This window comes from Coregonus clupeaformis, chromosome 30, assembly GCF_020615455.1.
Source record: "Coregonus clupeaformis isolate EN_2021a chromosome 30, ASM2061545v1, whole genome shotgun sequence".
NCBI lineage: Eukaryota > Metazoa > Chordata > Actinopteri > Salmoniformes > Salmonidae > Coregonus > Coregonus clupeaformis.
Genome location: NC_059221.1, coordinates 7,783,227 through 7,797,229, shown reverse-complemented (window position 1 = coordinate 7,797,229; position 14,003 = coordinate 7,783,227). Strand labels below are relative to the sequence as shown.

The window sequence follows — 14,003 nt, the reverse complement described above, 5'->3', positions numbered from 1 at the left end:
CAGTAATAGAACACAGAGGGTTTTGATTAATGGAAGCCTCACATGCAAATTAAATTGAGTGTGGTGTAACGCAGGGCAGAAGGCTAGGGACATTGTTTTTTGTTTTTACTAATTACCTTCCACTGACCTTGAATAAAGCCTGTGTGTCTATGTACGCTGACGACTCAACAGTATACGCGTCGGCTGCAACAGTCAAATAAATAACTGACACCCTTAACATAGAGCTCCACTAGCAATAGGCTGGTGCTAAATATCTCAAAAACGAAAATCACTTGCTCAATGCTAAACCTAATTTAGAACTATTATTGAATAATGTGGCGATTCAGCAAGTTGAGAAGACTAAACTTCTGGGTGTAACCCTAGGGAGTTGAGGAAAACGTTTTTCTTCGCTCATACAATGCTGTCGGCTAGAGTAATAAAGGCGTAATTCACAAATTTAGTGGAAAAGCACAACGACCAGAGTAATAATGACCTAGTTCACTAAATTTGTCCAATTTAATTTGGATTTATCAAGGGGTTTCGCGGCACCCCTATTTCCCGCGGCCATGAAAGTGCCAGCTGTCAGTCAGACACACTACATGACCAAAGTATGTGGACACCTGCTCGTCGAACATCTCATTCCAAAATCATGGGCAATAATATGGAGTTGGTCCCCCCTTTGCTGTTATAACAGCCTCCACTCTTCTGGGAAGGCTTTCCACTAAATGTTGGAACATTGCTGCGGGGACTTGCTTCCATTCAGCCACAAGAGCATTAATGAAGGTTGGGCACTGATGTTGGGCGATTAGGCCTGGCTCGCAGTCGGCATTCCAATTCAACCCAAAGGTGTTTGATGGGGTTGAGGTGTAGGCCAGTCAAGTTCTTCCACACTGATCTCGACAAACTATTTCTGCATGGACCTCGCTTTGTGCACAGGGGCATTGTCGTGCTGAAACAGGAAAGGGCCTTCCCCAAACTTTGGCCACAAAGTTGGAAGCACAGAATCGTCTAGAATGTCATTGTATGCTGTAGTGTTAAGGTTTCCCTTCACTGGAACTAAGGGGCCTAGCCTGAACCATGAAAACAGCCCCAGACCATTATTCCTCCTCAACCTAACTCAACCTAGTGTTCTCCTGGCATCCGCCAAACCCAGATTTGTCCGTTGGACTGCCAGATGGTGCAGCGTGATTCACCACTCCAGAGAACGCGTTTCTACTGCTCCAGAGTCCAATGGCAGCAAGCTTTACACCACTCCAGCCGATGCTTGGCATTGCGCATGGTGATCTTAGGCTTGTGTGCTTGGCCATGGAAACCCATTTCATGAAGCTCCCGATGAACCGTTCTTGTGCTGACATTGCTTCCAGAGGCAGTTTGGAACTCGATATTGAGTGTTTCAACCGAGGACAGACAATTTTTAAACGCTTCAGCACTCGGTGGTCCCATTCTGTGAGCTTGTGTGGCTTACCATTTTGCGGCTGAGCCGTTGTTGCTCCTAGATGTTTCCACTTCACAATAACAGCACTTACCAGGGTAGCTCTAGCAGGGCAGAAATTTGACGAACTGGTGGCATCCTATGACGGTGCCATGTTGAAAGTCACTGAGCTCTTCAGTAAGGCCACTCTACTGCCAATGTTTGTCGATGGAGATTGCATGGCTTTGTGCTCTTTTTTTTCTTTATTATTTTTTACACCTGTCAGCAACAGGTGTGGCTGAAATAACCGAATCCACTAATTTGAAGGGGTGTCCACATACTTTTGTATATATAGTGTACGTGCTGATTTCTGAGAACAGTCCCAAAACTTTGGCGCTGTGCAACTTCATTAACAAGCTGGCAAACTATCTACCGTAATGTTAATGGCCATTCAAACAAGCTCACACTAGGCTACTAGCTGGAGGCTGGAGAAAGTTAAATTTTTTGTTATTGAAAATACATTTCACAGCGATCTAGATGGTGCTTGTTTTGTCACAAACTGAATTTTCTGAACATTTTCCAATTTTAGCGAACAGGCAATGGTGGAGCGATTTCTACATATTGTTCCTTTAAGAAGAGTAAAATGTCTTCCTATATCATATATATGCCATGTAAATGTATGCACTCATGACTGTAGGTCGCTTTGGATAAAGTGTCTGCTAATTGGCATTTCTTGTAATTATTATTACCTGCAAAATTGACTAACTGGATGTGCCATTCACCTACCTAAAATTGTCCTAATTGTTGTCCACATTGTTTTTATTGACAGAAGATGACCCCTCCAAGTTATATGATCCCAAGTTCCCCACAGAGTGTTTCTTTCTGACGTTGCACACCCACCACCTGTCCATCCTACCGGGCTGCCGACGCTACATCCGCAGGCTGAGAGCCATCCGCGAGCTCAACAGGTGTACACACACACACACAAACAGCCGCACACAGAAACACACACAAGCGCCAAACGTTAAGAAAATTGAAAGAAACAGGGAGGGATAAGCTGAAGTTGTCCAATAAGAAAGGCTTGTTTTCGTTACCAGTTTCTAAATGTTTTGCTATGGTGTGCCATATTGAAGATGACCCTGTTGTGTTTGATGTGGCAGGACGGTGGAGGAGCTGAAGAATAGTGAGAGCCAGTGGAAGGACTCTCCGCTGGCCAGCCGACACAGAGAGATGCTGAAGAGATGCAAAACCCAACTCAAGGTTCGTTAACACCGTTTCTGTTATTTTTCCCCTCAGTTTTCAGCCTTATGGAACTTTACCCACTCTCCCATCTGCTCGTGTTCTGCTTGTCAAACGTGATAAATCTTTGGTAAATTTGAAGTGTAAAAACAGTAGAAAAAGCAACATTTCTCCAGTGCGTCATAGTTTGTTTCCAAATGTTCTTCCATTTTGTGTAGTTTCATACATGTTTTATCGTGAAATTTAGTGTTGCGGACAGGAAAATTAAACATTTTAACTCGTCACAACATGAGTGAAGGACAATATTCAGTAGAAACCCGCTATCTTGTGATCTTTGGACCTGACAGAAACTGGTACGCTCCAAAGCCTGTGCTGATGCGGGTCTTCTGGACGAGAACGTGTTACGCAGATGTCTGCAGTTCTACAGTATGGTCATTCAGCTCATCCTACGCATGGTGGATCCTGCCTACCCACAGTAAGTTACTATGCCACAATCGGAACTGTTTTAATGCTGTAATATAAGGTTATATTATGAAGTAAAGTAGGCTATCTGGAGAAACGAAATGTCGTGATTGAACTAAGTGAGGGATGCACCATTCTTATTAACCTAAGAATTCTAAGATGTTTATTTTTTATATTAGAATCATCTTCTCATCTTTGTTAGTTTGTATAGTTTTTTTTTCTTTTCTTTTTTGATTGATCTGCTTTAATATTGCAGATAGATTGTGGCTTCCATCAACGTAATTGTCTGCATCATCCCAATGTGTAAATATACACACACACACACACACACACACATATATATATATATATATATATATATATATATATATATATATATATATATATATATATATATGTGTGTGTGTGTACAGTGGGGAGAACAAGTATTTGATACACTGCTGATTTTGCAGGTTTTCCTACTTACAAAGCATGTAGAGGTCTGTAATTCATTTGCATTTTATTGCATGACATAAGTATTTGATACATCAGAAAAGTAGAACTTAATATTTGGTACAGAAACCTTTGTTTGCAATTACAGAGATCATACGTTTCCTGTAGGTCTTGACCAGGTTTGCACACACTGCAGCAGGGATTTTGGCCCACTCCTCCATACAGACCTTCTCCAGATCCTTCAGGTTTCGGGGGCTGTCGCTGGGCAATATGGACTTTCAGCTCCCTCCAAAGATTTTCTATTGGGTTCAGGTCTGGAGACTGGCTAGGCCACTCGAGGACCTTGAGATGCTTCTTACGGAGCCACTCCTTAGTTGCCCTGGCGGTGTGTTTCGGGTCGTTGTCATGCTGGAAGACCCAGCCACGACCCATCTTCAATGCTCTTACTGAGGGAAGGAGGTTGTTGGCCAAGATCTCGCGATACATGGCCCCATCCATCCTCCCCTCAATACGGTGCAGTCGTCCTGTCCCCTTTGCAGAAAAGCATCCCCAAAGAATGATGTTTCCACCTCCATGCTTCACGGTTGGGATGGTGTTTTTGGGGTTGTACTCATCCTTCTTCTTCCTCCAAACACGGCGAGTGGAGTTTAGACCAAAAAGCTCTATTTTTGTCTCATCAGACCACATGACCTTCTCCCATTCCTCCTCTGGATCATCCAGATGGTCATTGGCAAACTTCAGACGGGCCTGGACATGCGCTGGCTTGAGCAGGGGGACCTTGCGTGCGCTGCAGGATTTTAATCCATGACGGCGTAGTGTGTTTACTAATGGTTTCCTTTGAGACTGTGGTCCCAGCTCTCTTCAGGTCATTGACCAGGTCCTGCCGTGTAGTTCTGGGCTGATCCCTCACCTTCCTCATGATCATTGATGCCCCACGAGGTGAGATCTTGCATGGAGCCCCAGACCGAGGGTGATTGACCGTCATCTTGAACTTCTTCCATTTTCTAATAATTGCGCCAACAGTTGTTGCCTTCTCACCAAGCTGCTTGCCTATTGTCCTGTAGCCCATCCCAGCCTTGTGCAGGTCTACAATTTTATCCCTGATGTCCTTACACAGCTCTCTGGTCTTGGCCATTGTGGAGAGGTTGGAGTCTGTTTGATTGAGTGTGTGGCCAGGTGTCTTTTTATACAGGTAACAAGTTCAAACAGGTGCAGTTAATACAGGTAATGAGTGGAGAACAGGAGGGCTTCTTAAAGAAAAACAAACAGGTCTGGTGAGAGCCAGAATTCTTACTGGTTGGTAGGTGATCAAATACTTATGTCATGCAATAAAATGCAAATTAATTACTTAAAAATCATACAATGTGATTTTCTGGATTTTTGTTTTAGATTCCGTCTCTCACAGTTGAAGTGTACCTATGATAAAAATTACAGACCTCTACATGCTTTGTAACTAGGAAAACCTGCAAAATCGGCAGTGTATCAAATACTTGTTCTCCCCACTGTATGTATGTATGTATATATATATATATATATATATATATATATATATATATATATATTGTGTATATATGTATATATATATATATATATATATGTATGTATATATATATGTATATGTATATATATATATATATATATATATATATATATATATATATATATGTATATATGTATGTGTATACAGTCATGGCCAAAATTGTTGGCACCCCTGAAATTTTTCCAGAAAATGAAGTATTTCTCACAGAAAAGTATTGAAATTACACATGTTTTGCTATGCACATGTTTATTTCCTTTGTGTGTATTGGAATAACACAAAAAAAACAGGAAAAAAGCAAATTTGACATAATTTCACACAAAACTAAAAAAATGGGCCGGACAAAGTTATTGGCACCCTTTCAAAATTGTGGATAAATAAGTTTGTTCCAAGCATGTGATGCTCCTTTAAACTCACCTGGGGCAAGTAACAGGTGTGGGCAATCTAAAAATCACACCTGAAAGCAGATAAAAAGGAGAGAAGTTGACTCAGTCTTTGCATTGTGTTTCTGTGTGTGCCACACTAAGCATGGAGAACAGAAAGAGGAAAAGAGAACTGTCTGAGGACTTGAGAACCAAAATTGTGGAAAAATATCAACAATCTCAAGGTTACAAGTCCATCTCCAGAGATCTAGATGTTCCTTTGTCCACAGTGCGCAACACGATCAAGAAGTTTGCAACCCATGGCACTGTAGCTAATCTCCCTGGACGTGGACGGAAGAGAAAAATTGATGAAAGGTTGCAACGCAGGATAGTCCGGATGGTGGATAAGCAGCCCCAAACAAGTTCCAAAGAAATTCAAGCTGTCCTGCAGGCTCAGGGTGCATCAGTGTCAGCGCGAACTATACGTCGAAATTTGAATGAAATGAAACGCTATGGCAGGAGACCCAGGAGGACCCCACTGCTGACACAGAGACATAAAAAAGCAAGACTACAGTTTGCCAAAATGTACATGAGTAAGCCAAATTCCTTCTGGGAGAACGTCTTATGGACAGATGAGACCAAGATAGAGCTTTTTGGTAAAGCACATCGTTCTACTGTTTACCGAAAATGTAATGAAGCCTTCAAAGAAAAGAACACAGTACCTACAGTCAAATATGGTGGAGGTTCAAAGATGTTTTGGGGTTGTTTTGCTGCCTCTGGCACTGGGTGCCTTGACTGTGTGCAAGGCATCATGAAATCTGAGGATTACCAAAGGATTTTGGGTCGCAATGTAGGGCCCAGTGTCAGAAAGCTGGGTTTGCGTCCGAGATCATGGGTCTTCCAGCAGGACAATGACCCCAAACATACTTCAAAAAGCACCCAGAAATGGATGGCAACAAAGCGCTGGAGAGTTCTGAAGTGGCCAGCAATGAGTCCAGATCTTAATCCCATTGAACACCTGTGGAGAGATCTTAAAATTGCTGTTGGGAAAAGGCACCCATCCAATATGAGAGACCTGGAGCAGTTTGCAAAAGAAGAGTGGTCCAAAATTCCGGGTGAGAGGTGTAAGAAGCTTATTGATGGTTATAGGAAGCGACTGATTTCAGTTATTTTTTCCAAAGGGTGTGCAACTAAATATTAAGTTAAGGGTGCCAATCATTTTGTCCGGCCCATTTTTTGAGTTTTGTGTGAAATTATGTCAAATTTGCTTTTTTCCTGTTTTTTTTGTGTTATTCCAATACACACAAAGGAAATAAACATGTGCATAGCAAAACATGTGTAATTTCAATACTTTTCTGTGAGAAATACTTCATTTTCTGGAAAAATTTCAGGGGTGCCAACAATTTTGGCCATGACTGTATATATATGTGTGTGTATATATACTAATAGTCAAAAGTTGACACACCTACTCATTCAAGGGTTTTTCTTTATTTTTTACAATTTGTTACATTGTAGAATAAAAGTGAAGACATCAAAACTATGAGAACACATATGGAATCATGTAGTAACCCAAAAAGTGTTAAACATATAAAAATATATTACAGCTTTGCACACTTGGAATTCTCTCAACCAGCTTCATGAGGTAGTCACCTGGAATGCATTTCAATTAAAAGGTGTGCCTTCTTAAAAGTTAATTTGTGGAATTTGTTTCCTCCTTAATGCGTTTGAGTCAATCAGTTGTGTTGTGACAAGGTGGGGGTATACAGAAGATAGCCCTATTTGGTAAAAGACCAAGTCCATATTATGGCAAGAACAGCTCAAATAAGCAAAGAGAAACGACAGTCCATCATTACTTTAAGACATGAAGGCCAGTCAATACGGAAAATGTCAAGAACTTTGAAAGTTTCTTCAAGTGCAGTTGCAAAAACCATCAAGCGCTATGATGAAACTGGCTCTCATGAGGACCGCCACAGGAATGGAAGACCCAGAGTTACCTATGCTGCAGAGGATAAGTTCATTAGAGTTACCAGCGTCAGAAATTGCAGCCCAAATAAATGCTTCACAGAGTTGAAGTCACAGACACATCTCAACATCAACTGTTCAGAGGGGACTGTGTGAATCAGGCCTTTGTGGTCGATTTGCTGCAAAGAAACCACTACTTAAAGACACCAATAAGAAGAAGAGACCTGCTTGGTCCAAGAAATACAAGCAATGGACATTAGACCGCTGGAAATGTGTCATTTGGTCTGGAGTCCAAATTTGAGATTTTTGGTTCCAACCGCTGTGTCTTTGTGAGACGCGGTGTGGGTGAACGGATGATCTCTGCATGTGTAGTTCCCACCGTAAAGCGTGGAGGAGGAGGTGTTATGGTGTAGGGGTGCTTTGTTGGTGACACTGATTTATTTAGAATTCAAGGCACACTTAACCAGCATGGCTACCACAGCATTCTGCAGCGATAAGCCATCCCATCTGATTTGGGTTTAGTGGGACTATCATTTGTTTTTCAACAGGACAATGACCAAACACACCTCCAGGCTGTGTAAGAGCTATTTTACCAAGAAGGAGAGTGATGGAGTGCTGCATCAGATGACCTGGCCTCCACAATCCCCCGACCTCAACTCAATTGGGATGGTTTGGGATGAGTCGAACCGCAGAGTGAAGGAAAAGCAGCCAACAAGTGCTAAGCATATGTAAGAACTACTTCAAGATGGTTGGAAAAGCATTCCAGGTGAAGCTGGTTGACAGAATGCCAAGAGTGTGCAAAGCCGTCATCAAGGCAAAGGGTGGCTATTTGAAGAATCTCAAATGTAAAATATATTTTGATTTGTTTAACACTTTTTTGTTTACTACATGATTCCATGTGTTAATTCATAGTTTTGATGTCTTCACTATTATTCTACAAACCCTTGAATGAGTAGGTGTGTTGAGTTGGACATGATTTGGAAAGGCACACACCAGTCTATATAATGTCCCACAGTTGACAGTGTATGTCAGAGCAAAAACCAAGCCATGAGGTTGAAGGAATTATCCGTAGAGCTCCAAGACCGGATTGTGTTGAGGCACAGATCTGGGGAAGGGTACCAAAAGATTTCTGCAGCATTGAAGGTCCCCAAGAACACAGTGGCCTCCATCATTCTTAAATGGAAGAAGTTTGGAACTCTTCCTAGAGCTGGCCGCCCAACCAAACTGAGAAATCGGGGGAGAAGGGCCTAGGTCAGGGAGGTGACCAAGAACCGATGGTTACTCTGACAGAGCTCCAGAGTTCCTCTGTGGAGATGGGAGAACCTTACAGAAGGACAACCATCTCTCCAGCACTCCACCAATCAGGCCTTTATGGTAGAGTGGCCAGAAGGAAGCCACTCCTCAGTAAAAGGCCTACATGACAGCCCTCTTGGAGTTTGTCAAAAGGTACCTGAAGGACTTTCCGACCATGAGAAACAAGATTCTCTGGTCTGCTGAAACCAATATTGAACTCTTTGGCCTGAATGCCAAGCGTCACGACTGGAAGACACCTGGCACCATCCCTACGGTGAAGTATGGTGGTGGCAGGATCTTGCTGTGGGGATGTTTTTCAGCGGCAGGGACTGGGAGACTTATAGCGTCATACCCAAGAAGACTCAAGGCTGTAATCGCTGCCAAAGGTGCTTCAACAAAGTACTGAGTAAAGGGTCTTAATACTTACGTAAATGTCATATTTCCGTTTTTTATATTGTATAAATTTGCAACAATTTCTAAAAACCTGTTTTTGCTTTGTCATTATGCTGTATTGTGTGTAGATTGATGAGGGGAAAAAACGATTTAATCAATTTTAGAATAAGGCTGTAACGTAAAAAAAATGTGGAAAAAGTCAAGTGGTCTAAATACTTTCCGAATGCACTGTATGCTTAAAGTACTTTGCTTTCTCTTTCAAAATATATTTTGGTGAATCAAGACTGACACTTTTTGGTAGCATTTCTATGTTGAAGATTTTAAAAAAATAATTTGGTGAATTGATCCCCATATTCCATACAGTTCGCTTTTATTTTTATAATATATTACACTTGATCCTTCTTGAATAAGTTCCTCCATTTGTTTTTTGTTTTTCCTCCAACTTATTCTGTGCATCTGGTACAGTTTTTATTGCTATCTATCTGTACTGTTAGAAGGACTATTTATTTTGTTAATATGAACACTCGTGACCTAAATTGCTTTTGTTTTAAAGATGAGTATTGAATTGCATGGCCTCCTAAAGGCACATTTAAACACAATAAGGGGATCTGCTGTACCTATGTTATGTCGGAAAAAGTCAGTTATAACTTGTTTTTAACGAGGACAGAAGAATTTATCATCCAATAGGCTTTGATTAAATTTCCAATATCCTCGCCCACGTGGGAATTCTCTTAGAATAATGTTTGATGGTCCGACCGCATTCTGTCCCCTATCAACACTTTTCTTTACTTTTGGTGGCAGTGAGAATGACATAAGAAAGTTGTCATGACGACTATCTTGATTGAGCCTCCGCCATGTATATCTCACTAGGTCAGAATATTTAAGCCTCCATATATCCACAAGTTCCAATATATCCATGATATTCGTGATTTCCTGAAGTGCATGAGGGTGATAGTTCGTAGTGTGATTTTCTTTACGATCCATTGAGGTATTATAATCTCCCACCATAATAATAGAGTCTTGTATTGCTTGTAGGCTTGATAAATTATTATATTTTCAAAGAAGCGTGGCTTATCATTATTTTAACCGTATACATTAATGAGCCAAATCTGTTTATGGTCCAAAAATAATCCATCTACCTTGCGGATCTGTTTGGACAATTTGCACATTCGGATCAAAATGAAAATTAATATCATCACCCCTTTTGAGTTTCTTTGCCCATGGGAGAAGTATATTTGCCCCCCCCTTTCTTGTAAACAATAGATATGATATTCCTCTTTTAACCAGGTAAATACTGATAGTATTTTCTTATTATCTGCTAAGCCATTACAATTATAACTGGCTATACTTATTTCACCATTTACTATAATAAGATACAACTTTGAATTCTATATATCATAATATATGTTTGTTAACTTACCATTAAAAAGTACCATAATGATTGAGTGTCCATATAGCTGTACCATGATATTTGCACTGCTACTAAGTAAACCTCCAATTGTTCTCCACTATTCCACCCGCTAAAACCTCCCCCCATCCAAAGTTGAGTTGTCGTCCAAGTGACTGGCAGACCACCCCTGTCCCACTGGATCCTAGGGCCTTTGAGAGATTGGGATCCATCCTTTAAAAAGAGCACAGTCCCACCCACAGAACAGAAGCAGATCAACCGCCAAAAGCATTTCCAACGCCCTCACCTCGATTATATTACAGTTATTTAAAAAATCTATATTTTTTGCATATCTAAAAAAAATCCCAGATTAACGAACAATATGCTTAATAATGTAGGCAGTTCATTGGAAGGATTGTTACCTATAACCAGGATTGCCATTACTATATTGTCCCTTTCATCATTACCCCATAGCAACAGATTTGGGAAACATTCATACACACACACTCATACACACTCCCCACCCTTACCCCACGAACAACCACAAGCTCAAATGTTCAACAGTTGTTCCATCCCTGAGCCCAACTCAAGAAAAGACTTGATCTGCGAATGCATATACAGTTGCAGCTGTTTGAGAAGGTATGCAAGAATGGGGAAATTTTATTAACCAATGTCAAGTCCTAGCTGATGGAGCGCAGATACACCCCCTTCCCATGAAACACACACACGCTGGTCCCCTGTTGTGAGAAATGTCCCAAGCATCTCTGTGCAGTCAGACCCTTGATTATTTTGTGCCACCAGGGCCACAATATTGTTTGTATTGTTTGTGATGTGTGACTTGCATTAAGAGGGTCAAAAATGCTCCCTTATATTCCTTCTTTCCCTTTTTGTAGCATGACTCTACCGTTGAATCCGGAGATCCCCAAAAGCTTTGCTGCTTTGCCGGAGTTTTACATTGAAGATGTGGCAGAGTTCCTGCTTTTTGTTGTGCAGTAAGTCGACTGATCGATGGTCATAATTATTACATAGTGCAGGGCCAGACAAATACCACAGACCACCAGAGTGATCTTGTCAATTTACCCTGTTTTACATGAAGCAAATGTTTCAGTCCATCTTTTATAAATGTATTGGAGAATTGTGTACTAAAATGGTATCTTCAAAGGGATGTGATATGAGTAGGGCCAGGAGGATTTCCTAACCATGTGACCCGACCAGAGAAACGCCTGGCCCTGACATGCAGCGGACGTTCTCTCTCCTTGTATTAATAAATACATGAGGGGGACATCCTCCTCTTCCTCCCTGGACAAGTCTCTGTTAAAGGCCTCCTGTAGCTCAGTTGGTAGAGCATGGCGCTTGCAACGCCAGGGTTGTGGGTTCGATTCCCACGGGGGGCCAGTATGAAAATGTATGCACTCACTAACTGTAAGTCGCTCTGGATAAGAGCGTCTGCTAAATGACTAAAATGTAAATGTTTGACTTTTTCTCAATTAGTCTCCCCTCGTTTCCTCGCATCCTCTCTCTGCACCTTCTCAAACAGTATTGCAGGAGAAATTCAAAGGTCCCTCCACCCAGACCTTCTCCTCCAATGCGTTATGAGGAGGTGGTGAGCAGAGAGGAAGCGAGGAATCAAAGAAAGATGAATTGGGTTTAACAACACCCCTCCCAAATTGCTGGTTACACATTATGTATAAACGAGGGTATACCAGCAGAACATTTTTAAATAAGGGGATGTTTGAATGGGGGTCATATAGAAATTACCTTAAAAAAATAAAAGGTAAAATAATGCGTCTTCTGAGAAATGGCTTTTGACTGACAGTCAGCATCCATTTTCTATCCCCTGCCAGGTATTCCCCTCAGGTTCTGTATGAGCCCTGCGTCCAGGATATTGTCACCTTCCTGGTGGTGTTCATCTGCAGTCAGAACTACATCCGGAACCCCTACCTGATCGCCAAGCTGGTGGAGGTGCTGTTTGTCACCAACCCGGCCGTGCAGCCGCGCACCCAGCGCTTCTCTGAGATGATGGAGAACCACCCCCTGTCCGTCAAACTGTTGGTCCCAGCCCTCATGAAGTTCTACACTGGTAAGACCACTTGGTGCAGGGGGGTTCAGTTGCTGCTGCAACATAAACTGTACTGTGCTGGCTTGGATATTTTCTTGGTCTTGGTTTCATCAACTATAGTGGATGTGTAGTACAGCTCGGCTTGGCTCGAAAATGCTATTAGAGTGAAGTCAAGTGGACTGATTCTCACAGGCAACTGACTCTTGAGTGTCTCTTCCCTTCCACAGACGTGGAGCACACCGGTGCCACCAGCGAGTTCTACGACAAGTTCACCATCCGCTACCACATCAGCACCATTTTCAAGAGCCTCTGGCAGAACATGGGCCACCACGGCACTTTCCTGGAAGAGTTCAAGTAAGTGGGCTAGAATCAAAGCTTAGTATTTATCTTATGACAATTACTATTATGGTGACAGCCTGGTCTAAATAGGTGGCCACTGTCCGGTCATGCTGTATGCTGCGTGTAAAATGTACTCAGAACTAGTTCAGACTCATAGTGAATTTTCTGTGTGGCTTCCACTGGCTTCCAAAGGCCTCCCAGTCAATCAATACATCTGTTTGTTCCCCTGTAGCTCCGGGAAGCAGTTTGTGCGTTACATCAACATGCTGATCAACGACACCACCTTCCTGCTGGACGAGAGCCTGGAGTCCCTGAAGCGCATCCATGAGGTCCAGGAGGAGGTTAAAAACAAGGAGCAGTGGGATCAACTTCCCAGGGTCAGTACGGAATTCCTGGGGAAAAAAACAAACGTGTTGTGAAGTGCTTATGAATGTGTTACGAAGCACCTTTGTAGTGCGTTAAGACTGAAACACTGAGTGTTTCTCTCTTTCTCCCTCAGGAGCAGCAGCAGAGCCGCCAGTCCCAGTTGACCCAGGATGAGCGGGTGTCGCGCTCCTACCTGGCCCTGGCTACAGAGACGGTCGACATGTTCCACATCCTCACCAAGCAGGTCCAGAAGCCCTTCCTCCGGCCCGTGAGTACCACTCTGACCAGGAAAAAATACACATTTGAATCATGCTCTGTTTCCAGGTTACAAAGGGAGAGATGGGCGTTAGAACACCCCGTTTACAAATGTTGTATTTGACAAAGATGAGGTTAACATTACTTTTACTGGCTGTCAACATAGCCACACACAGCAGCCAACAACAACAATAGAACATTCAGAAGAAAAAACTATGTGCTGGTGCGCTCAAATGGATAAAACATTTTAAGGCCTCTTTGAAAAGGGTAGCCTATGACTGGCAGAAAAACAAAGGGTATGATGGCCACCACTTAGTAAACGGAAAATGTAGAAAAATGTATTGTGCGGTTTACTTTTCCCCATCAAGGCACTCTTGAAGAAAAGCAGGGAATAATTTATTGATTTAAAAAGCGTTTATTGTCTTGGCATTACGGTAGAAAAATAAAAAAAACCTGAAAAACAAACGCCAATGTGTTTCGGCTTGGTATGTGCCTTCATCCCTTTTCTTCAAGAGTGCCGTGATGGG

At 42.1% G+C, this 14,003-nt stretch overlaps 1 protein-coding gene across 4 annotated transcripts in view; it reads left to right on the top strand.

Annotated features, from left to right (window-relative positions):
* Positions 1-14,003, top strand: part of LOC121546010 (ubiquitin conjugation factor E4 B) — a 101,482-nt gene that overhangs the window by 75,544 nt on the left and 11,935 nt on the right. For 3 of the 4 annotated variants that reach the window (XM_041856973.2, XM_041856975.2, XM_041856972.2), the window contains 8 exons: positions 2,220-2,358; positions 2,551-2,650; positions 2,977-3,104; positions 11,351-11,449; positions 12,302-12,537; positions 12,744-12,870; positions 13,088-13,232; positions 13,355-13,489. In XM_041856973.2, the coding sequence (XP_041712907.1) occupies positions 2,220-2,358; positions 2,551-2,650; positions 2,977-3,104; positions 11,351-11,449; positions 12,302-12,537; positions 12,744-12,870; positions 13,088-13,232; positions 13,355-13,489 (1,109 nt within the window). The remainder of the gene's footprint in view (positions 1-2,219; positions 2,359-2,550; positions 2,651-2,976; positions 3,105-11,350; positions 11,450-12,301; positions 12,538-12,743; positions 12,871-13,087; positions 13,233-13,354; positions 13,490-14,003) is intronic. The other variant, XM_041856974.2, reaches the window with a different exon arrangement.